This window comes from Seriola aureovittata, chromosome 5, assembly GCF_021018895.1.
Source record: "Seriola aureovittata isolate HTS-2021-v1 ecotype China chromosome 5, ASM2101889v1, whole genome shotgun sequence".
Lineage (NCBI taxonomy): Eukaryota > Metazoa > Chordata > Actinopteri > Carangiformes > Carangidae > Seriola > Seriola aureovittata.
In genome coordinates, this window is record NC_079368.1 from 29,713,902 (window position 1) to 29,738,941 (window position 25,040).

The following is a 25,040-nucleotide window of genomic DNA, read 5'->3' on the forward strand; positions in this document are numbered from 1 at the left end:
TGAAAAAAAACAGAGAAATGGTTTATTTTAGTAAATAGTGTGAGCTTTTCACTGCTGTACAACACTGGCATCTGTAGTTGGCACTCGACTCTTAAAGGGACAATCCGCCCAAAAACAGAACACGACCTCTTCACAGGTTCCTGCTGTTCGACCTGATGATAACTGCTCAGTTCTGTTTGTAGGAGGATTTTTTTGTTGTTTTTTTTATTTTATTTTTTTGCTCAATAACCCAAAAATGCTCCCAGCCTCTGGGACACTCAGTACAAAATATAACAGGGAACAAAAAGGAGAGAGAAACCAAATGAAAGGCACCCAAAGCCACGACAGACAGAACCAGCCGAACAACTGAAAACTACACGGACATGCAACTCACATCGATTTACACTGAGCTATATAAGCATGCAAAAACAACACTGCTCCGAACAGGGGCTGATCGACAGCACACACACACACACTCACACACACACACTCACACACACTCACTACAGATCAATGTTTTTCTGTAAAATACGAACGGCGTGTCGGCTCCTGAACAGACAACTACTCATGTCCACATCATGGAGGCTGAAGATCCACCCAGACTCTGGTGTCACCCCCCCCTCCCTCCCTCCCTCCCTCCCTCCCACCACTCGGGAGGCTCACTACGGTCTAAACGTCCCATGGTTCATCAGCCTGAAGACAGATGCATTGTGGGTAACATTCCCAACAACACCCAGGTTAATAAGAGAGTCCGACACCCCCTGGATGTTCATGACAGCGCCCGTCAGGACCTACAGTCCTCTAGACCAGGACCTGGAGGGCGAAGACCAGGTGAGCATTTCTACCTGTTACTGGAAAAACCTCTGCGCTCCAGGACCAGACGACGTCACAGGAAGTCCTTCTTTGTAACGTTAACGATTATTTTCACTGTGAGTTAATCTGCCGATTCAATTTTTACATTAATCAATGAATCGTTATTGTTGAAAACAGTAAAAATTTAAATTAAAACAAGAACAGCAACTTCCTGTCGGCCGAGTTGATCACATCAGAAGTTTGTTGTGTCTGAACAGCAGCCCAGAAAATAATCAGTGTTTGTGTAAACAACGACCTGAACAGCTGCAGATTCATTTTCTGATCAGTTATGATGGATGGATGAATGAATGAATGAATGAATGAATGAACAGCTGAGAAATGAACGGAACTTTTATGAGCAGCTGTAAAATAATTGTAAAGGAGAGAGAGAGAGATTTGTCAGCAGAGATAAAAACAATAATCTTACAAACAACAACATCATCATCATCATCATCATCATCATCATCATCATCATCATCATCATCATCAGTGGAGCTGCAGCCACGAGCTTCTGCTGCTAACAGGAGAACCTACGGTGGCCCTGAGGGTCGAAGGTGTTCTCTGAAGTCGTTTGTGTTTTGAGCTCTCAGGGCCACCGTACATCTCACACAGCACAGAGGAGCAGAGAGGAAATCTAAGGACGAGCTGATGTGAGAGGCAGCTGATACCAACATGTGGACAGATGTGACTGAGAACAGGAAGTGTGAAGAGCTGCAGCCTCAGTGTGTTCATCAGCTGTCTGAGGGAGGAGATTATTTTAACCCCTTATTTAACATTTAGAAGCAGCGTGTTCATCTATAACTGGTTTCTATTGATTTCTATTCATGTGTTTGTTAGTGAAACAGCTGGAATCATAGAAACTATAATTGTCTACAACTACATTATTGTGTTATAAACAATTTAGCTGTTATTCATGTTTGACATAATAAAAGAAAGACTTGTCAAATATCTAAATATCTGAAATAATTTTTATTTTGCTTTTATTTTGAAAGTTTTTGCATTTGAATACCTACATTTTACTTTTTAAAGTTGATGTTTCTGAACAGCTGTTACCTGTCATGTGTTTGAATTTAAATATATTTATTAAATGTTTATACACTGCTGACAGATGTTAAATAAGTTTGGTTAAAAACACAAAGTATCAATAACTGATGTGACTCTTCTTCTTCTTCTTCTCTCACACACTGGAGGACTTCACTGGTCTCATCTGGACCAGGATCCATGAGACCTTCAGGGAACACGTTTAATGTGCGGGAACGTTTTCATAAACACGTCTTTTTGGCACAAATATAAAAATGTTGGTGAGGCGTAAAAACATCAGACTTTTATGTTGAAATTCAGGAAGTGAGGCTGCAGCAGAAACAGCTGGATGATTCACAAACATCAGACTAATTAGTCTCATTAACGCTGCTCCTGAACCTCGAGGCCGACGGTGCCGTTTCTCTACGAGCACGTCCACCTGACACCTGAGCCTCTGCCGCCGTCTGATGCAGAGGCATTATGGGTAATGTAGGAATCACCACAGACAGGAAAATGACAAAATGATAAAAGAAAAGAGAGTCTGTGTTCTCTTGTTTATACACAGCGTCCAATCAGCGTCTTTCTTTGTCAACAGGTGACGTGTATAGGGGCGGGGTCAGTAAATAAATGCTCTGTGATTGGACACACGCTCCCCAGGTCCAAGTTCACCTTCTCTAAATGCAGATGGAGACCAGATGAAGCTTCAGAGTTCCTGTATCCTGAAGTCCCGTCCCTTCATTAACCCCGGCAGACTCAGACCTGCGCGCCCCCCCTCCCTCACGCCACGGAGGTCTCAGACGGTCTGACAGGGTTTCAGGAAAAGGGGGAGGAGGTCTTTGTGTCCTCTCACCGAACCTGGATCAGCGACATTTCTGTTCTTGTGAATCTCACAGGCGTCAGGGACTGCTGGAGTCTGAAGTGATGAACGATGAACGACTCTGGTCTCAAGACTCGGAGCTGGGTGGAGGTTTTAAGTCTGAACCTGGGGTGGAGGTGGAGGTGGGGGTGGGGGTGGGGGGGTGGGGGTTGTATCTGGTCCTGTGTTTAAGGCGCTTCATCAAAGAAAAGAGTGAAGAGTGGATCTCATCTGTCTCAGGCGTCTCCACAGACCGTGGTGAGTCTCAGGATGTTTCAAACCCTCGCTGTGGTTTTTCTTCACTGGGGGGGGCAGGGATGGGGGATGGGGGGGGTGGGGGGGTGGGGGGTGTTTGGTGGATCTAGGCAGGACTTGGTAAAGTCTTTCTGGGGATGTCCTGGAACCAGGTCTTTTCTGGTCTTAGGAGGTCTTGACCAGGTCGTAGACGTAGATGTGGAAGTCGTCGTCGAACTTGATGAAGTAGACGGAGGGTTTGGCCTCCACCTGGTGGATGACCATCCCCGACCGCTTCCCGCCGTCCTCTTTGGCGTACTCCACCTGTTTGCCCACCAGACTGTCGACCACCTCGCCGGGCTCCCGCTCCGCCGTCACGCTGTCGTCTACGAGAGAGAGAGAGAGAGAGAGAGAGAGAGAGAGAGAGAGACTGTTGTTACCATGGCAACAGCAGTAAACACTAAACTATCTTAATCCTATGAAAACTAGAATCACCTCCTCATGGTCGTATCCCTTCGCCACTCAGACTAGATCCAGTTTACATCCTGTTTATCCAGAGTCATTAAATATGAACCATTGGTGTGAAAATCTGTCTAAATTACTGTGTGAAAAAAGTGTTTTCTGGCGTCACTGTAACCTTGACCTTTGACCCCTAAAATCTAATCAGTTCATCCTTGAGTCCAGGTGAGTGTTTGCGTCAAATTTCTGTGTTAGAGTGTTCGGCGTTAGATATCGTGTCCATGAGAATGAGACGGACGGAAAAACTGAAAACAAAATTGCAGCTCTGACTGTAATAATCAGCTGATTAATCAATAATGAAAACTCACTGGAGTCGGGCATGATGCGGAGGTCTCCCTCCTTGTAGTCGTCCAGCAGCTGGTACATGTAGAGGACCGGGTCCTTCTCGTACGTGATGTAGAACCAGGACGTCATGATGGGCGCTCGGGCCAGGACCATCCCCCTCCACTCCTCCTTCGGCCCGTCCTCCGTCTCAAACATGTGCTCCACCGCTTTACCGATCATTGTCTCCGCCAGCAGCGAGTCGCTGACACGGGCCGGAGCTGGGCCGACCACAGGGAGAGAGAGAGAGAGAGAGAGAGAGAGAGAGAGAGAGAGAGAGAGAGAGAGAGAGAGAGAGAGATCAGTTCACTCCTCTGTCTCTTCTCGAGAAAAAACAGGTTCAGTTCTGATTGTTTATTAAATTTACTCATCATCTGTAAAAACCTCATTACCCAGACTCCTCAGCTCCTTGCTGCCTCCTCTGGCTCAGTATCAGCTGACTCTACTTCTGTAATGTCTAAAAAGCTCAAAGCGTTTGTTTCTAGTTTTTCAGATGTGACAAACTTCTGCTTTTGTTTGTTTGACTTTCAAATAAAGTTTCTACTTCAGTTCTCCACAGAACTGAACCACATGAAAATATTTTAACCGACGATGACGAGGTGTTTGTTGTTCTTGTTCCTTCACGTCTGGAGAACATGATTTGTAGTCCTGGGCGTCTCTGTAGGATGCTAATGCTAACAATGCTAATGCTAACAAGGAACAACAATGTGACACCTTCATTAACTAAATCACAGCTGCTGATATTTGGATATTTCCCTTGGCCATATTGAGATGTCGATTATATTTTGATTAATTGTGCTTCCTGTTTAGCTTAATTAGCTCGTTCAGGAACACGTGTCCTTCCTCACCCACTCTGTCGGGCAGCACCTCCAGCCCCACCACCCGCTCGTCGCTGTACAGCTCCAGGCCGTAGATGCAGTCGAAACCGTCGTATTTGATCAGGTAGAGGGAGGGGTTGACGGGGACCTGGTCCAGGACCGTCCCTTTCCACTGAGACGACTTACCTGAGAGGACGCAGAGACACGGACACACTCAGACTGCTTCATGACATTTAAAGAACAAAACATCAGTTCATCCAAACATCGCAGTGAAGGGAACTTACTGCCCTCCTTCCAGATGTGCTGGATCCTGCAGCCCACGATGTTCCTTCTGGGCTGAGCCAGAGTCTTACTGGGACCAACACTGGTCCTCTGTTTCCTGCAGGGAGGGAGGGAGGGAGGGATGAAATGAAACAGAGAAGAGAATAAAGGTAAGAGAAAGAGGAACCTAAAGAAACCTATTTATTATTTAAAAAGGTACGATATGAAAAGACACATGTACAAACTGACTTACTTGTGCGAGTTCTTCTTCTTCATCATGTTTGCAGACACGCCTGAATGTCCTGAAACACAAACATACACATTCAGTGTCGTACTGACCGGTGGTGCGTTCAAGGACGCTCTCACCTCTGAGGTCAGTTCAGAGGGTCTGTGTCATGTGATCAGCTGTCAGACGCTGACTTGACCTTCAGTGAACTTTAAAATCTTTCATCTTTAAAACTGATGCCTGTGTTTAGTGAGTCAGTCATGAGTTAGTTCCATGTTGAATATTTCAACACTTGAATTATCTGTAAACTCAGACATCTTCTGCAGGTCTAAGTTCTCACCACCAGTTTCAGGTATTTACACTTTACACTACATTACCCATGAGCCTCAGCTGCTGTTACTATGGAGAAGAATCCAGTCAGAGGTCAGCAGAGTCAGAACATCTAACTGTTGTTTCAAGTTTCTGAAACAATGTTATTTTTTCGCCGTTAGTGAAGCTCTGTGATTGGACGGTATTTAGTGAAATGCACCATGGGAGTCGTAGTAATCGTCTTTCCTCTGCTCCGGGAACTCACCCCCGTCCGCTCGGGGCCGCGGGGCCGCTGGGCTCTTGAATGGGGTCTTCATTCATCCACCTGTAGGGGGCAGCCAGCCAGGCCACCGGTCCGGACTAAACACTGGGAGTCTGGCTGCGTGTGCGTGGTGGTGAAAGGGGTGGGGGGGGGGGGTGAGGATGGAGGGAGGGGGCAGGGGGGAGGAGGGTAGGGAAAGGAGGGAGGAGGAGGTGGTGGGAGAGAAGGAGCACCAGGGATTAGACCAGGCCCCGGACAGGCTGCATACGGGCCGGGTACAGACTAACACCTGGAGAATGAGGCGACACCGCAGCTGATGGACTCGATGAGGAAAACAGTGTGTTCAGCCTGAGGAAGGAAAACACACACACACACACACACACACACACACACACACACACACACACACACACTTAATAGGTCAATTTTCTATCCGTCAACTAATTCATTGATCAACTAATGCAGCTCTCTCTTCCTGATCTATCACTTCCTACCCTGTTTCTTCCTGCTCCCTATTCCTGGCCTCCCTCTTCCTGGCCTCCTTCTTCCTGGCCTCCCTCTTCCTGCTCCCTATTCCTGCCCTCCCTCTTCCTGCTCCCTATTCCTGGCCTCCCTCTTCCTGCCCTCCCTCTTCCTGCTCCCTATTCCTGCCCTCCCTCTTCCTGCTCCCTATTCCTGGCCTCCCTCTTCCTGCCCTCCCTCTTCCTGGCCTCCCTCTTCCTGCTCCCTATTCCTGGCCTCCCTCTTCCTGCCCTCCCTCTTCCTGCCCTCCCTCTTCCTGCTCCTTATTCCTGCCCTCTCTCTTCCTGCTCTCTCTCTTCCTGCTCTCTCTCTTCCTGCCCTCTCTCTTCCTGCCCTCCCTATTCCTGCCCTCTCTCTTCCTGCCCTCTCTCTTCCTGCCCTCTCTGTTCCTGGCCTCTCTCTTCCTGCCATCTCTCTTCCTGGCCTCCCTCTTCCTGCCCTCCCTCTTACTGCTCCCTATTCCTGCCCTCCCTCTTCCTGCTCCCTATTCCTGGCCTCCCTCTTCCTGCCCTCCCTCTTCCTGCTCCTTATTCCTGCCCTCTCTCTTCCTGCTCTCTCTCTTCCTGCCATCTCTCTTCCTGGCCTCCCTCTTCCTGCCCTCCCTCTTACTGCTCCCTATTCCTGCCCTCCCTCTTCCTGCTCCCTATTCCTGGCCTCCCTCTTCCTGCCCTCCCTCTTCCTGCTCCTTATTCCTGCCCTCCCTCTTCCTGCCCTCCCTCTTCCTGGCCTCCCTCTTCCTGCCCTCCCTCTTCCTGCTCCTTATTCCTGCCCTCTCTCTTCCTGCTCTCTCTCTTCCTGGCCTCTCTCTTCCTGCCTTCTCTCTTCCTGCCCTCTCTGTTCCTGGCCTCTCTCTTCCTGCCCTCTCTCTTCCTGCCCTCTCTGTTCCTGGCCTCTCTGTTCCTGCCCTCTCTCTTCCTGCTCTCTCTCTTCCTGCTCTCTCTCTTCCTGCCCTCCCTATTCCTGCCCTCTCTCTTCCTGCCCTCTCTCTTCCTGCCCTCTCTGTTCCTGGCCTCTCTCTTCCTGGCCTCTCTGTTCCTGGCCTCTCTCTTCCTGCCTTCTCTCTTCCTGCTCCCTCTTCCTGCCCTCTCTCTTCCTGGCATCTCTCTTCCTGCTCCCTATTCCTGCCCTCCCTCTTCCTGCCATCTCTCTTCCTGCCCTCTCTCTTCCTGCCCTCCCTCTTCCTGCCTTCTCTCTCCCTGCCCTCTCTGTTCCTGCCCTCTCTCTTCCTGCCCTCTCTGTTCCTGGCCTCTCTCTTCCCGCCTTCTCTCTTCCTGCCCTCTCTGTTCCAAGCCATCTCACTTCCTGCCCTCTTTCTTACTGCCCTCTCTCTTCCTGCTCCTTATTCCTGCAATCCCTCTTCCTGCCCTCTTTCTTACTGCCCTCTCTCTTCCTGCTCCTTATTCCTGCCCTCCCTCTTCCTGCTCCTTATTCCTGCAATCCCTCTTCCTGCTCTCTCTCTTCCTGCTCTCTCTCTTCCTGCCCTCTCTCTTCCTGCTCTCTCTCTTCCTGCCCTCCCTCTTCCTGCTCCTTATTCCTGCCCTCCCTCTTCCTGCTCTCTCTCTTCCTGCCCTCTCTCTTCCTGGCGTCTCTTTCTTTAAACAACTGACAGACTGGGTTTTATCTGATTAAATTTCACACTTTTAAAGACATTTTTAATGACACAAACAATAATATGTAATAATATAATAAATGCTATAATATCAATTACATAACAATCAATTAATGTGACTTGGACATACTGAACAGGTCTACAGAGCCTCAACATGAAGTCAGAGCTCAGTTACGAGACTCGTGATTATTCTCTGAATCTTCTTCTATGATTATTTTATTGTTCAAACGATTAATTAAAAAAGAATCAGCAGATTAATCCATAATGAAAATAATTGGTGCCGCCCTGGATTTGAATCATTTCATTATTATTAATCTGCTAAGATACAATTAATAAAAGAATTATAGGAAGATAATAAAAGAAAAATAACTATCATATGTTAAAGAAGAAGAATGAAAAATGTTTTGTTCAGTTTGTTTCCACACGTCGACAAACAGGGACATTTTGCATACAAAATGGTTTTAAATTAATTAACAATTTTCTGATTAATCAATTCACGGATGACAACAAGGACAGAATCAATCAGCTGTTTTCCTGTCCCTGTATTCTGAATATCACTGTATGAGTTTATTTCTTATCATGAACTTGATGTAAATTCCTTGTTTGTGGCCTCGTCTCTTTGAAGCTCAATAGAATCCATAAGAACAGATATTTCCACATTAAAAGGTCACTGAACGCAGCGTGTGAATAATAACTGTGTTCTCACTGATTTACTGTCTGAAGACAAAAACCAAACTGTCAGTAAAAATCAGGATAAACTTTAATCCAGCAGCAGCAGCAGCAGCAGAGGGAAAATCCCCTGATAACCAGAGAAATATTTCTGTCTTACAAGGTCACAGACACAACAACAGCAGCACAGACACACAGCGGCACTGAAACCATGTCAACAGGATGATTCCCTCCGAAACTCACTCCCCATGTTTACAGCTTCGTTCTGATAAAACAACAGATAAACACAGATGAGTTCTGCAGAGCTGCACAACAACAACCACCACAACTGCAACACAAACCACACACACACACACACACACACACACACACACACACACACACACACACACACACACAGACCTGCTGCTGCTGCTGATCACAACATGCTGCAGTAACACTACACCACGATCAGGCCGGGTTCAACCAGACCGAGGAAGGAGGAGGAAGATCTGCTCCTCTCAGCATCATCATCATCATCATCACACCTAGGGCTGAACGATTCATTGAAAATCGCAATATTTCCAAGTGCAACATCCAAATCGCAGGAGCCGCAATTCTTTTGATGAAGGTAAAATGTGTCTCAACATCGTTGTGCAGTGTTAGCAGCATCAGTGTTGTGGTGCTACAGAGACGCCCCGGCCTACAGATCATATTCTCCTGACGTAGAGGAAACATGTTTGTTTGGTACAAGAACAACAACAATCACATCATCGTCATTTTTATATTTTTTTTCCAGTGAAAATTAAATGAAAAAAACAATAATTCCCACTTTGCATATCGTACAGCCTTAATCACACCCAATAAAAGAACATAACTGTGTCTGAGTGTTTCCTACAGCACGCCGACGCTGGGCCGGATCCGTCCTGGATCTGAGTCTTAGCAGAGCTGCTTCAAACCCTGAGGCAGCCAAAATCAAAAAGTGTCACGAGGAGCCGAAACCAGGTGATCCACAGACAGGAAACAGAAAGTCGATTAAATATCCAGGCCTGCAGCTGAAGTGATTAATTGACTAATCATTTAATTAATCGCAAAAAATATGAATCAAATGATGAAATGTGTTGGTTTGTTCAGTCAAACATCTTGAGTTCAACAGAGAAGCAGCATGTTTCTGCTCAGACACTGTTTGAGAGATACTTGAAAACAACATCATTAACTCCAAAATCAAAGTCGTTGACTAATTATTTGACTGATTGATTCAACTCTAATCTGAACTATGTTTCTCACGTCGCTTTAAAACTTTTGGAGTAAATTGACTTTTATATTTAGTCCTTATATTTAAATAAATCTAACAGCAACAGATCAAAGACTAAAACTTTCTTGTGTTATAATAACTTACAAGTTAAGATCTGAATAGGTATATATAGCATAAATATAGCATATATTCAATCACACTATCATCTTAAACCCTGAAGATGAGCCTGTTTCCTCATCAAGGGACAAGTCCCTACCGTCCATATGCAAACCTACGTCCTTGCATACGAGTCAAAGTACGACAAATATCTTTTAAAAATACTCTTCATGCAGCAGGTAAAAACAAAGTGCATGAATTGACTCACCTTCACACCACATTGTTTGGTACCTGCTCCGCCCTCTGACAGGCTTCACGATTGGTAAACTCCTTCACAGAACTGAAGTTGCATCCAGTAACTACTATTTTTTGTTTTTTGCACTTCCCTGCTACTTGAAACAAAAATTCCTAATAATACAATTATTTAATCATTAAGCTCGACCTGCATCTGAACAGTACGGTGGCTGACAAGGGCAAACCTGCTGCAAAGGCCAAAACACTGCCACAAAGAGAAAAGAGCTGCAAATTCATAAACGATGCAGATTCAAAAACAAATACAAGAACAGAAACATGTTGCAAATACAGAAACGATGCAACAACAATAACACACAAAACAAATGCAACAGAAAAAACGCTGCAGATCCAGACGACACAGCGGAAGAGCTCCAGGCCTCTAGGGGGAGCTCTAAGTGAAACAACTTGAGCGTTAGCTTTAGCTTCAACCTAAGCGGCCAGACCAAGACCTGACCTTTGACCCTGGACCAAACGAGAGCGAGTGTGAGGAGAAAGAAGAGGCAACATAAAAAGGTTTGCGTTCTTTTTTTTACATTTGGCTGTAGTTTTAACAATGTTATAAAAGAGCGACAGATAACGCAGCAGGCGTTAGCGTTAGCTTATATCCAGTCTATGGGTGTTCCACTGAGAGCTCCCCCTAGAGGCCTGGAGCTGTTCTGTTGTCTGGATCTGCAGCATCTTTTCTGTTGCACTTGTTCTGTGTGTTTTTGTTGTTGCATCGTTTCTGTATTTGTGTTTGTTGTTCATGTTTTTGTTTTTATTTCCTGCAGCTCGTTGTTTCCGTTCTTGTATTTGTTTTGTATTTCCATGTGTTTTGGAATCTGCATCGCTTCTGAATTTGCGGCACGTTTCTCCTAATGCAAAGTGTTTTGGACCGTCGCGGTGTGTTTGCCCTTGTCAGCCACCGTAGAATAGGGATTGATGGATTGATGGATGGAATGATCAATTAAAAAGAACTAATGTGTCTAAGATCTGCATATATGTTTCACATCAAATCAGAGGTTGTGAACAGCAGCGCTGGGGATTTTCCACACAAACACATTCTGTAAGTAGCTCGAGTGGCTACACAGACTTCAGGACATGAAAGTTAAGACTTTCTAATAACTTCAAAGGCCTTTCCGTCTTTGAGGAAACTACAGTCAGAGCTCTTTCAGCAGTTTGAGACGTACAGCTCTCCTGACTTCACTAAACACATCAACACCTGACCAAACTGCAGTGAGCTCACCTGAGTTTACCTGACAGCAGACAGACAGAAAACTCTGCATCCTAAACCCAAACACAACACAGAGCTCTGTCAGCTCAGCGTTTCTTCCTGTGTCCTGCATTCTCTGCATTTCTTCCCCCCCACATTGTTCTTGTATTTACAGACTAATAATGCGCGTGCACGCACACACACACACACACACACACACACACACTGCACAGTACGTGTTTGTGAGTGGACATCACTTTAAAGTCTGCAGGTCACATTAAAACGAGCAGGGTTTGATTCATGTGTTTCCACTTAACACAACAGTTGTGGTGAAGAGTTGCTGGTTGTTGTGGCTGATGATGATGATGATGAAGATGATGATGATGATGAAGATAACCAGCCAGAGGTCACAGTTTACCCTCCTCACTAACTGACCACCGTACTACCCGCCCCGCTGGTTACTCTGTTACATTTTTAAAATATGCGCACAGGTAATTGGTTAACGGCCCCCAGACGGCGGCCATGTTGCGCCAGTATTTACAAAACCCGCATCGGTGCAAAAAAAAAAAAAAAAAAAAAAAAAAAAAGGCGCAAGCGAACAAAGGGAAAGGGGAGGTCTGTTAGCAGAAAAACACTGGCGCTAAACTAGCTGCTTTGCGGTAAAACGTCGAAGCGGACAAACAGCCCGGTAAACGGCTCGGTCGACGGTGCGAGAGGCCGCAGTTTCTTACCGATACAGCAATCAGTGTCGCCGCATAATCCCGATCAACCGCCGTGGCTCCAAATTGATCCGCTCTGCCTCCGTTTGGTTCTCCACTGCGTCAAGTTAACTGCGCCAAGATGGAGGGCGGGCGGAAACGAGGCGGCGGAGGCTTCAAAATAAAAGCGTGAATTTTGATGCAATGCGTTTTTTTTTCCAATTTCTTTTGTATTTATTTATGATTCTGATTTGTGTTTGTTTGTTACCTATCTATCTTATATGGTTTTCCTGTAACTAAGTTCTTATTTCTGCCTATCGTGGCCAGGACACTTAAAAAAAATCTTTTTTAATTTTACTGAGGTTTTTCTGGTTAAATTGAAGTTTGGACAAAGTGAAGATTGTTGTTGGTTTTCATTTTGGTTTATTTGTTTTCCATCTTGTTTGTTGCGTTTCATTTACTTCACTGTATCTGTCTGTATATTTAAAAACAAGTTAGTTATCCATTAGTCACTTATCGCAAAACGTATCTAAAACTATTGCATTAATCAAGTAATTGTTTGAGCTATTTTTCAAGTTGCACAATAGCTTGTCCAAACTTCAAATTGTGACGATTTGCTGCACATATTTTCTTATGCAACAAGATCTTTGTGTTTTTGATTGGCATTTCAAAATCATTTGTCTTGGACTTGGAATTTTATTATTTTCTGAAATTTTAAAGAACAAACAATATTATTGATTGATCTAGAAAATCACTGGCAGATTAACAGATACTTGTATACAGTTATTACTAGTCAAATTAGATTTTATTTATGTAGCCAAATCTCACAAATCACACATTTGTCTCAAGGGGTTTAACATCTGTACAACACCCTCTGCTCTTAGACCCCAAAGCGGACAAGGACACATTCCCCAAAAAACCCTTTAACAGTTAAAAGTTGATGAAAGCTCAGACAGGCCGACATGCATGTATACATAAGCAACATAGCAGACTTGGACAATCAGGATAACAAAAATATAGTAGCAGGCAGCAGCTTTTATATTTACTTTAGGGAAAACAGGATACCCATCTGGTAACTAAAATTCGGTTGCTTGAAAAAAAAGTGTTCAAGGCGAAGTCACATTTACACAGAATTTAAAAGAAACTGTTATATTCATACATAATCTTCAATCCGTCAAATCTGAAAACATCCTGCCAGTTGTGTCAGAACTTGTGGCCACGTTTTTATTTTGAAAAACGCTGGCCGGATGTGCGATGTATTACGCTGGCTGTCTTGACGCTGCTTGTTGTGCAGGTTTGCATTGAAGCCAAAAATTCTTGCACCGCCGAGTCCCGCCTTTCTCCCTCTTGCTAAATAGTGTTCCAGCAGAGTGTTGGCAGCGCGGTTTGCCGCTGGCTCTTCCTGCCAAATACCGAGACTGTCTGTTGACCTGTTTTTCTCACAGGCGGAGCCGTGACAGCGCAACCGTTAAAATACGAACAGTATTTGGTCTTTGCTGTGCGCTGAGACATTAAACATAATGACACCGCGCGTTGCACACAACGATAAGTTAATAAAACACTCACTGCATTGTAGTGCGGACGGCGGCTCAGCAGGCGGCGCGCTACTTACTGGATACAAAGATAATGAGTTACTATTAACGTCTGTGCTGATCCAGAGTCAGATCTTTTAGCTATGAACTGAGTAATGGAGATTCGAACACGACTATAAGCTGATCTGGGAACTGCTAGCACCACGCGCCGGGGGAAAACGCGTTCGATTTGAGAAGAGGAACGACCCATTGGGGCGGTGTTGTCTCTTTTAAACTATATTTGACGAACGCGAGGTAACCGCCGCCCACCCGGGAGACTGTGATGAATAAAACAACGCGACAAATTGTTAAATTACAATCAGAGCTGAGGAATTTAGGTAAAAACGAAAGCCGAGCCCCCGCCACAGTTTACCGCTCCGGTTGTGAGCCCACTGTAGTCGAAGTCCATGATAGCGCAGCAGAAACGTAGTTACAATCCACGCAGCGGGACACCCTGGAAGAGACGGAGAACCCTCAGGAGGATGCCGGGCAACGCGGACTTGATGTGAGCATCGTTACGGCAAGATGTGAGATGAACCGGGAGAAAACAGCGACCGAGGCCAACGACATCATGTTGGTCCGGAGCTCGGTAAGCGGTGCGCTAGCTGGCTCGGTTAGCACGGTCGGCTAATGCTGGTCGGCACGGAAACGTCCATTTAAAAAGAAACATAAACAGCTAGCAGCCCCTGGACCGTTAGCAACACACAGTCGTAACACATTAGAGATGCTACGTTAATTTGTTTGGCGTCGTTAGCCGTAAATTAACGCTAGGAGCTAATTCACAGGGTTAGCTAGACTGTGAGGCAACACTTCCGTTTTACTAAACTTAAACCAGCTAACTAGTTCTTTCGTAAGCTAGTTAGGTCAAGTTTACTTTAGGTAAACAATAACAATTAACGGTTAGTTTCACGGGGTCAAACATTAGCTGTCACTCTCTGTTCAGGTATTGGAAGTTTAGTATTGAGATGTTACCTGGAGATACTTTGTTAGTGGTGGAAGAAGTACCAAAATAAAAGTACTAACACTACACTGTATAAGTACTTCATTACGAGTACGAGTCCTGCATTGAAAATGTTATGTAAATAAGAGTATGTAAATAGAATCAGGAAAATGTACGTAAATTACCAAAAGTGCTGAAAAATGTCTCCTGTGACTGTTACACTGTTGTTCATTACATCATCAGTTCATCATTACTCATGCATGAAAGTAACAGCATCATTTTTACTGGTGGAGCTAATTATGTTGTACAGAGCTGCAACCAATGATCGTTTTCATTATGGATGAATCTGCTGATTGTTTTCTCCATTGATCAATACATTAATTGATTTTTAATAGTTCAGAATATTGAGAAAATCTCATGAATTTCTCCCGAGCTCAAAGTGACAGCTTCCAGTCAACAGACTGGACCTTAATTATTCAAATCAGTTAAAGGAAAAGCAGCATAGCCTAACGTGTCAGAAGCTGGAAGCATCAAATTGGGCTTTTATTTATATATATATATATACATATAAATGACTTTTACAATTATAAGAATAGTTTCCAGTTAATTGACTAACTTTTTCCGGTCCAGTAAATTATATGTATACATAAATGTATAGAAAAGTATCATATTTTATCAGCTTTTCATATGCCAGAAATCCTAATTTGTTAAAACAACATGTAACAAGTTGTCAAATGGATGTAGTAGAGTAGAAATGTAGTTAACTAGTTCTTTCTTCAGGTAAAAGTTAATAATCAACAGATAGTTAATTAAAGGCTGCTGTGTTTGTTGACAAAGGCAAACACAACAGCAGGATGGATCAGTGTTGACTGTGTAAATTTGTGTGTTATCTTTAAAACAGTGCAGTTCTGTGCTACCTGTAAGGCTTCTACTGTAAAACTTTAGCTTGTAAAGTAATTAATATGGGGTATGACTTTCAGAGAAGGCGACATATGTGCGGAAAGAGTCATATCATTAATCCAGGTGTTGTCCAAACAAAACGTTCCACTGGACTGTTTGTTGGTTCAGCTTCACATCCAAAGAGTCTTATTATTTTCAGTCGATTATTTATCATTTTTCTTTTTAATCAAGTTCCCAGAGTCCCAGCTGACGTCTTCAGGTATCTTGTTTTGTCCAACTGATATTCAGTTTACATAAATAAACGATAATACAAAACTAATCTAATCTAAGAGATTAGAGAATACTTTTTGTGTTTATGTGATAACTAACTCAGAAGCTGTGAAATTGTTCCAGATGAATGATGATCTCAGCTCCAAAGTGACGTCATTTTGACTTCACGTTAATTTGACAGATTTCTGAACTGAGATCGGTTTGCAGCTCTCTGTGCAAGGGAGACGAGCACTGACTTCACCCAGCTGATTACTGTTAGAGACTAATCAGTAGGTAACACAGGTGAATCTTACTGTACAGCACTGCTCAGCTCTAATGTGACTTATTGTGAAAGTGACAGATAAAATAAAGTCAGGGTCTGTTTCAGAGTCTCAACACAACATGTAGGAATGACCTGGTCTCAGCTCCCTGTTCAGTTCAATGTAGTGAAGCTACACCACATTAATTTCACGTGTAGTGTCACTGATGACTGTGAATTAGTGCTGCAACTATCACTATTTTCATAATTGATTAATCTGACAGTTGATTATTCGATTAATCACTTTGTCTATAAAATAAAGAATAATTAATAAAAATGAATAGAACTGAAACAATTAGTCACTCAGTCGTAGTTACAACTATTTTTATAATTGATTAATTGTCTTTCCAGCCTCTCTCAACCCATCGTTAAGACTTAATGAGCATTTGTGAATAGCTGAAAACTGAATATTACAATAGTAATAATAACTTTATTTATATAGCACATTTAAAAACAGAGTTTACAAAGTGCTTTGACAAACGAATCACAAGCAATGATGGTCAAAAGCTGGACAGAGATATGGTCGAGTTACAGAGGCAGGACAAACAAAATGCCTCAATAAAAATAAGAACAATTGGAGGGAGCGGATGTCGCACGAAAACACAGTAAAAGCTATAAAAGGTCGGTATGGAGACAATAAAAAGACGACATCACATAAAAGGAAGTCTATAAAATGAGTTTAAGACATATGTTACCTCAGGATGTGGGAAACCATGATGTGCATTTTTATTTTTTAATATTTTATACTATATATTAATATTTTATACTATAATATTTCTCCCTTATGCTGTTTATTATATGTATGTGCATTTTTGTCACCTTGCAGTTGTATTTTCGCAGATGGTTCACTGATTGTTTCTGATTATGGTATGGGCTGGAAGGGGAGTGACTATGGGAGCAGTGTATGAGTGTGGTTGTCTCTGCGTCTAATTGTCTTGTATAGTCTTGTGTTGTATTTACCTTTATTATGATTTCCTACTATGATGTCGTTTTTGTGTTTAGTTTTGTATCATCTGTAAGGAAGCCCTCGAAAATGAGATGGGACATCTCAAGGGGCTATCCTTGTAAATAAATAAATAAATACATGCATTTTATAGAGAAAACTAAAAATGACTGATCGATTAACTGAGAAAATCTGTAGATTAACCAATAGTTAAGGTAATCAGCAATTGCAGGTCACCGTTTTAGCAGATAAAATTGCGCCGGAAGAATTTAGTTTTTTAAATTTTGTCTGCTCATGTGTGTGTTTGTGTATTTTTTTTTTTTTCTACACTAAAATGAAAAGGTGTGCAGGAGATGTGGTGGTCTACACAGTAACTCGAGGGTGATTTCAGACACAGACCTACACCACCTGACCATGTGATTGTGTTTTTAAATAGTGTAACTTGAGGTTGAAGCCTTGTTGACTTCCTGTGTCTGTATCAGAAACAGAAAACAGACCCAACATCCTGGTTTCTGGACTTTGTTCAGAAAACCCAGAATAAACTTTATCAGCAATTTGAGATTTTTTATAACTCAAGTTTTAAAAGAGTGCGTGATACATCAATGTTGTATTAAGGGCCTTTCTTCATTTATTATTGCTCTGCATGCTTATACATGATCTTCATAACTTTGTCATTTTAATCTTATATATTATACTGTGTATCCATGACTACAGCTTCTTCTGGCTTCTTGTTGCTTTTCTGACTCCCTTATCCAGTGAATCTTGAAATGAGAACAGTGATAGAAAACAGCGGAGAGGTCAGAGGTCAGATCCCTGATGTAGCTGTATGGACAGACTGCTGGTAGGAGGTGTAATGGTGGAGAGCAGTAGAAGTCTTTCCTTTTATCAGATGCTACAGGAAGTGAGTTAATTCCCACAGATGAATAGTTAATGTTTCTGGCTCTTTTCCCGCCGCAGCCCGTCCGAGGCCGAGCCAGAGTGAGTCACGCGGTGGTGGTGATCTTCCTGGAGTTCTTCGCCTGGGGGCTGCTGACCACGCCCATGCTGAAAGTGAGTAAACACACACACACACACACACACAACACACACACACACACCTCATCCACATCAACATCAACACACATCACCAGCTGAGTGTGTCAGGCCTGAACCATGAAGCCAGATCAGTGGGTTATCGGAGGATCAGATCAAAACCTGCCCGACTACCGACCAATCGGATCACTGGACTCACTGAGTCCTCATTTGTACGGGATCCCAGCATGGACAAAACAGCTGACAATAAAGTTGCAAATAATAAAAAGCAATAGATTTTTGCTGTTCCATGTTTTCCACGTGTCACTCAGAACAGTTAATCGCAGTGAATAAATAACTGTTGAAGCTTCATTGTACCTGCAGAAGGTCATAAACATGCACCACTGCTCATCATGGTTGTAATGTGAGTCTGAATACAGCAGGAGACTGTTGCTTCACACGTCCACAGGAGACTGTAAAAGGCAAATATTAAAATATCAGTATCTGGATTTAATGAATTAATATCCGATTATTCAAATGAAAATCGATTTTGATCCGACAATCAATTTTTTTAAATTATTATTTTCAATCCAGCCCCAGTTGTTGGTTGATTTTTTTTTTTTTTTTTTTTTTTTTTTTTTGTGTGAATATATTTTATTGGTTTTTGGGAGTCATCGCAGCACATTACAGAAAAAACATAAACTTGAAATGCTCATGTTATATCCAGCCCCTTGCCCTCCCACCGCCCCAGCTTTATATATTTTTAAACAAATTAATTTATAAACGACAGTTAATCGATAATCTATCAATCATTGACATTCCCGTCTTGGACCGGTCTCTGTACTGGACACAGATGAAACTGAGACCCGTGTGAAACGTCTGACCTGGATCACTAAGCAGACGTGCATGTGTCTCACCTGTGTGGCTCAGTGTCTCACCTGTGTGGCTCAGTGTGTCTCCTGCAGCGTGGAGCCTCAGTCAGAGGACAGTCTGTCCCGATCTGTCCTCGTCCGTTTGTCCTTCAGCAGCCGGACTCTGCAGGTCTGGGTGCTGCTGTATCACAGTCTGCGTCTCATGAGCGAAAGAAGCACAGTGTGTGTCACGTGTGTGTGCGTTATTTAAAGCGGTACATACGCGTTTGTATTTTTAGTCACCATCTTCTTCGTCTTCTGTTGTTGTGGTTTCAGGTCCTCCATGAGACGTTTCCTCAGCACACCTTCCTGATCAACGGCCTGGTTCACGGAGTGAAGGTGAGACCTCTGTCACAGCATCGACGCACACTTCAAAATAAAAGACAACAACAGGAAATGATCAGTGATTTAAACAGAGGAGGACAAAATGACACCAAACAATTCACGGATGATAAAAGAGGAACAGGTGGTGACAGGATGTAAAACCTCATGAAAGGAAATAAAGTGACAGAGAGCTGCTGTCACACATGTTGGTGTATTTACTAAATAAAAAGATATGATTCACAAACATATGTTAAAATTATTGTTCTGGTGACAAACAAATGAACCTTTATTTGTCCAGAGGAACCCGGTTCTAGCCTAGAACTGGGTTTGGGTTTCCCACCCTCTTTCTCACTGACGTCTCTCTGTGTCTGGACCTGTGCAGGGTTTCCTGTCCTTCCTGTCAGCTCCTCTGATTGGTGCGCTGTCAGACATCTGGGGCAGGAAGTCCTTCCTCCTTATGACGGTCTTCTTCACCTGTGCCCCCATCCCCTTCATGAGGATCAGCCCCTGGTGAGTGAGTGTGTGTTTGAGTCTGTGTGATGTGGCGTTCAGTTGCCAGTACAAACAGTAGGAACTAATGCACATGACGGTTGTATGTAGTGAAGTGAAGAGGAGTGAATCCAAACAGAGGCATGTGTGACACCAGTAGAGCTGCGATGATTAAACAATGGACACAAAATTACTGGACAGCCGTTCAGTTAATGATTGATTGTAAACTGCTCTCCTCTATTTCCTGCCACAGTAAACTGAATAGGTTGATCAGACAAAAAGAGACACTTGAAGGCATCACTGTGGACTCTGGGTCTCTTGTTTCTTAGAGAACAGAACAAATCAAATATGAGGCTAATGGTGAGCTGCAGGTCTGCAGCAGCCTGGTTCACTCTGCTGGAGTCTGACCAGTCACATGATGTTCATGTGAGCGTGCTCGCTGAGAACAGCCTGTCTGGCAGCAAACATGTTAACCCCGAACACACAAAGACACGTTATCCAGATCAGCTTTGCTCTCATCAGACAGGAAACATGTTTTCACTGCAGCGTCTTCGTTCACAGTGAAAGTAGCTCCAGTTTAAGATGAAGCTGTCTCACCTCAGGCTACAGACTGAGATCAGCTGATGCCGAGCCTGAGATCAGTCACATGGTTTATGCTTCATGTTTCACAAACCCTCAGTTCAGTTCTAAAGGTCGAAAGAAAGTTCTGGACCACTGCAACAAAACACGAGTGTGAATCAGACACTGCAGGAACTCTGGACTTTTATTTTGACATTTTACCTAATGCAGCTTTAAAGCGACAGGAGCACCACGCTTCTCCTGATGACCAGTCTGTACCCGAAGATCTCGCAGGAGCACCTTGAGGGAACTTCTTCAAATTTGGCACAAACATTCACTTGGACTTAAAGATGAACTGATTAGAATTTGGTGGTCAAAGGTCAAAGGTCACTGTGACCACACAAAACACATTTTTGGCCATAAGTCAAGAATTCATTCACTAATCATGACACACTTTAACACAATTGTCTAATAGGATAAAATGATGAAGTGATGACATTTTATATCCAAAAGGTTGAAGGTCAACTTCACTGTGACATCATAATGTTCTGTAGAAACACTTCTGGCCATCTTAAAACCTGGAAACTAGTAAGCATTTGAGCACTTCCTGTACCTGTAACTTTACCTGCTCTCCAAGCGTCTCACCGTGGCAACATAATACAACAGTGTAAATGCAGACACCACACTGTGTCCCAGCAGCTGGAGTTTTCATTTTCAAGGTTATGTTGAGCCCATATGTCAGAAGACGGCGTGAAAAGGCTGTTTGCTTTGAAAGAAACGTTTCCCTGTGTTACAGTGTGAATGATCTGATTTGGTGTTTCCTGTCTGTCTGTCTGTCTGTGCAGGTGGTATTTCGCTCTGATCTCAGTCTCAGGGATCTTCGCCGTGACCTTCTCGGTGATCTTCGCCTACGTCGCCGACATCACAGAGGAACACGAGAGGAGCACCGCCTACGGCCTGGTAACCACAGCGTCATACTGCACGTCAGCTGCCGTGTTCACGAAGCATTTATCTGACCGTGAAGAGTTCTCCTAAGTCTCGCTGAAAGTGACTAAGTTAAAGTTTCCTCCTGAATCCTCTTCACAAAGCTGCTGAGACCAACTGTTACTGAGGAAAAATTAAAAGCGCAGAGCTGAGAGTTCGACTCTGTTGCTTTAAATGAGTCTCATGGACGAGCTCGTTTACAAGAACCACAGCGATTGGTTGATGAAAGACCGTCTGTGCCGGTGAAAACACATGCGCAACATCGGATTAGGTGCTGTTTACAAATGTAGTGTGGAGGAGCAGAGACGTCACAGAAAAAGTAATGACGCATTTCCTTCAATTCATATTTTAACAGACATTAAAAACAGGAATTTATAAATGAACGATTAATCCATCTTTTTCCAGCTGCTTTTCCTATTAGCTTATTGATTAGCTTGATCATTTAGCTTCTCCTGTTAGCCTCTCCACGACGCTGGTTTTTCCAGCACTTAAGGCCCAGAGTGTCACGGGAGGCTAAATGAAGAAGCTAAATGACTGAGCTAATCTATTAGCTAATTCAAAGTTTCCAAAACCTTTAACGATTCTTTGTGATTTGGTCTTAGTGAGTTAGGAGTCCTCGCCTCGACTTCTAACTTCTCCCAGACTTGGGAGCTGCTTTTAGCGCTAAGTGACTTTGTGAATTACTCTAGGAGTCCTAAAGTCAGGACGGAGTTTCTCCTCAATCAGCAAGTTCAGCTTCTTGTAGCCTTAAGTTGTTTTGTGAATACGGGCTCTGATCACTCAACCGGTTCTGTCTGAGGGGACTGCCGCTTTGTCTCAGAGCGACACCGAAACCAAAGAGACCACATCCTCCCAGGTTCTGAAGCTACAGAATCAGAGCTGGAGTTGAAGCCTCCCAGCTCTGATTCCTGACTAAATGCTCAGTAATTATGTGGACATAATGGAGCAGCACTGCACACCATGTACTTACAGTAATAGTGTATTGTGTGTGTGTATAATGGAGGTGCTGCTCTGTGCTCACAGAGCTGGCTCTTGTTGTTTCCTGCCATTATAGATGAGCAGAGAGTCGGTGTCACGGGCCGGTCAGGAAGCTCTGAGTCGTCTGTGGTTCATGTTGAGGCTCAGAGACGAGAGGGAACAAAGAAATACAATACATACATGTTCATATATCACATATTTACACACACAAGCTTTCTGAGCTCTAACCTCCTGCTGTGGGTGTTTGCTCGGTGTTTCCCCTCGTCTGATTTTCACCCGTCTGATGGTTAAACACCGGTTTAAAACTGAAGTCCTGTTTTCTGTCACAACATGAGATGGTGGCAGTTTGTGTCACAGTTTCAGTCTCAGTTTCAGAATCATCACACACACACACACACACACACACACACACACACACACACACACACACACACTTTTACCAGCAGTTTTGTATGAAGTGAAGTTCTGGTTCATTTGGCTCAGGTGCTGCACCTTGAGAACACAGTGTAACTGTCTGGCGCATGCAAATTTAAATCAGTCTTTCAGTCCTTTGCGATGTTTTCATTGCACATGTTCATATCGCCATGACGATTAAAATCTGATTCATCAGTCAGCACTTCTACCTACAAACGAGTTTACGGCTTAAAGTTTTAGATTCGGAAGTAGAGAATTATATGTCTATGGAAAATATTCTTGCATATTTTTTTTAACTGTCGCATCTTTTATATATATAATATAGAAAATCATCATACCCATTCGAAACGAGTACGAGTTGAAATCAAAACCTATTTAAAAAAAAAAAAAAAAGACATGTTCCAGATTCGTTTACTAATTTTCCTTTTTACAGCATCAAATGACAAAAAAGGCGACGGCTCTGAAAAATATTAAGAAATGCAAAACTAGGATATCGGGGTTGGAAAAGTTTTTAATACCTTGTCCAGAATTTTGAAGATGTTATTTTCACTTTGATTATGAGGGTTATAATGTGAATATACAGCTCAAAAAGTTTTAATTTAGATTTCCAGGGTGTAATCTGGCAAAAGGTTAAGATTTTCACATGGTATGATGACTTTCTAGAGTGTGTGTGTGTGTGTGTGTGTGTGTGTGTGCGTGTGTGTGTGTGTGTGTGTGTGTGTGTGTGTCTTATATTTTGCATTAATTTACTTTATTAGTAAAAACCTTTGTTGTGTCTCAGTGAAGTGTCATCTCAATAATGAATGTGTTGCACTTCTTAGAAAAAGCTCTGCAGTGAACCGGCACATGTGGAAACCATGAGAATTGGTGTTCTTGTCTTTCTGAAACGAGTCATGATGTGAGCCACAGTCCACAGCTTGTAGCCCCCCCCCCCCCCAAACACATTACAGCCACAGACATTTTCCTCGCCTTCCTCCCTGCGAGTCTCCAGGTCCGGTTCCTCCACATGGTTCTGGTTCCACACTCTCTCCTCCTCTCACTCCGTGTGTTCTGTGTCTCCTCAGGTGTCGGCGACCTTCGCGGCCAGCTTGGTGACGAGCCCGGCCATCGGAGCCTACCTGTCGACCCGCTACGACGACAGCCTGGTGGTCCTGGTCGCCACGGTGATCGCGGTGGCCGACATCGCCTTCGTGTTCTTCGTCGTCCCCGAGTCTCTGCCGGACAAGATGAGGCTGACGTCCTGGGGCTTCCCCATCTCCTGGGAGCAGGCCGACCCCTTCGCTGTGAGTTCAGAGGCTGAAACACGACAGTGTGACAGCACGAGGTCAGAGGTCGCATATAGTTTGTTTTTAACCAGCTCTCTGTCACACAGTAAGTCAAAGGAGAAAACAACATTATACCAACACTGCATATTTTAAATCTGTCGTCAACAGTGAAACGGCTGGACTCATAGAAAAATAGCCCTCATTTACAATCAGAATACTTTATTGATCCCCAGGGGGAAATTAGTTAGAATTACTTCCTCAGCAAAGACTAGAGAAGTAGAATATAAAGATAAGATATTAAAACATGTCCTTATACTGTGAATAAGACAGAGGGATGTGACCAATCAGATGTTTAGAGCAGAAGAGGCTTTGGATCTGATTTTTCATAAATGCTGCTCCAAAGAATGAGAATGACTCGTGATCAGATGAAGATAGAAACTTAAAATCACGTCTAGAACAACTCAAACACACGTGTAACTGTCTGTGTGGAAGTTTTCTTTATGTTTTATTTCTATATTTCTTTCTTTATCAACCTTTATCTGTAAAATAATGAAAAGGTTATTTTTTGGGGATTTTGTTTGTTTGTTTTATGGGATGTTAACCTCTATCACACTGTACAGTCTTTATTTAGTGACGTGTATAATCAGCTGAGGTTGAGCTGATTCTGAATCTGTGCTTTATTAGGAAAAACACAAAGGAATGAAAAAACAAAAGCCTTATTGTGGGCCTCAGAGGGTTAATATATTAAGAAAAATAAACATATTAATATCTTGATAAAATGTCTTTCACTCCTTTTACATTTTCTTTGAATCAGAATCAGGTTGGTGTTTTAAAGGAAACAAAAACAGGTGTTTGGTGTGTTAATAATAAGATGACAGGGTTCCCACCAGGTTCTCTGTCTGCCAAACGATTGATTGATTGATTGATTGACTGACTGACTGACTGACTGACTGACTGACTGACTGACTGACAGTCATATGGGTAGATTGCGCTGACAGCTGCTGGTGTTGTGTGTTCAGTCTCTGCGTCGTGTGGGGAAAGACACCACGGTGCTGCTGATCTGCGTCACAGTGTTCCTCTCCTACCTGCCTGAGGCCGGACAGTACTCCAGCTTCTTCCTCTACCTGAGACAGGTAACACACACACACACACACAATCCCTAGATCTTAACCCTTAAATTGATTCAAACCTTCACCTTAAAACCACATCTCCA

At 43.4% G+C, this 25,040-nt stretch overlaps 2 protein-coding genes across 5 annotated transcripts in view; one reads left to right on the top strand and one right to left on the bottom strand.

Moving 5' to 3' along the window:
* Nucleotides 1-14,052, bottom strand: spinb (spindlin b). Of its 4 annotated transcripts, none has more exons than XM_056375906.1 (7): nt 13,916-14,052; nt 5,616-6,005; nt 5,114-5,162; nt 4,884-4,978; nt 4,630-4,785; nt 3,769-4,002; nt 1-3,327 (listed from the first exon to the last, which is right to left on the bottom strand). In XM_056375906.1, the coding sequence occupies exons 2-7, from the start codon at nt 5,710-5,712 to the stop codon at nt 3,128-3,130; spliced, it is 831 nt and encodes a 276-aa protein (XP_056231881.1). In that variant the 5' UTR covers nt 5,713-6,005; nt 13,916-14,052; the 3' UTR covers nt 1-3,127. The 4 variants fall into 4 exon arrangements, with proteins under 4 accessions (XP_056231881.1, XP_056231880.1, XP_056231883.1 ...); XM_056375905.1 differs by lacking the exon at nt 13,916-14,052 and adding an exon at nt 12,005-12,258; XM_056375908.1 differs by lacking the exon at nt 13,916-14,052 and adding an exon at nt 12,005-12,249 and having other exon boundaries at nt 5,661-6,005.
* mfsd14bb (major facilitator superfamily domain containing 14Bb) overlaps nt 13,996-25,040 on the top strand; it is a 21,391-nt gene continuing 10,346 nt past the window's right edge. Inside the window, exons 1-7 of the mRNA XM_056375902.1 lie at nt 13,996-14,131; nt 17,851-17,943; nt 19,092-19,154; nt 19,522-19,649; nt 21,032-21,146; nt 23,627-23,845; nt 24,847-24,960. Coding sequence (XP_056231877.1) covers nt 14,075-14,131; nt 17,851-17,943; nt 19,092-19,154; nt 19,522-19,649; nt 21,032-21,146; nt 23,627-23,845; nt 24,847-24,960 — 789 coding nt within the window. The 5' untranslated portion in view covers nt 13,996-14,074. The remainder of the gene's footprint in view (nt 14,132-17,850; nt 17,944-19,091; nt 19,155-19,521; nt 19,650-21,031; nt 21,147-23,626; nt 23,846-24,846; nt 24,961-25,040) is intronic.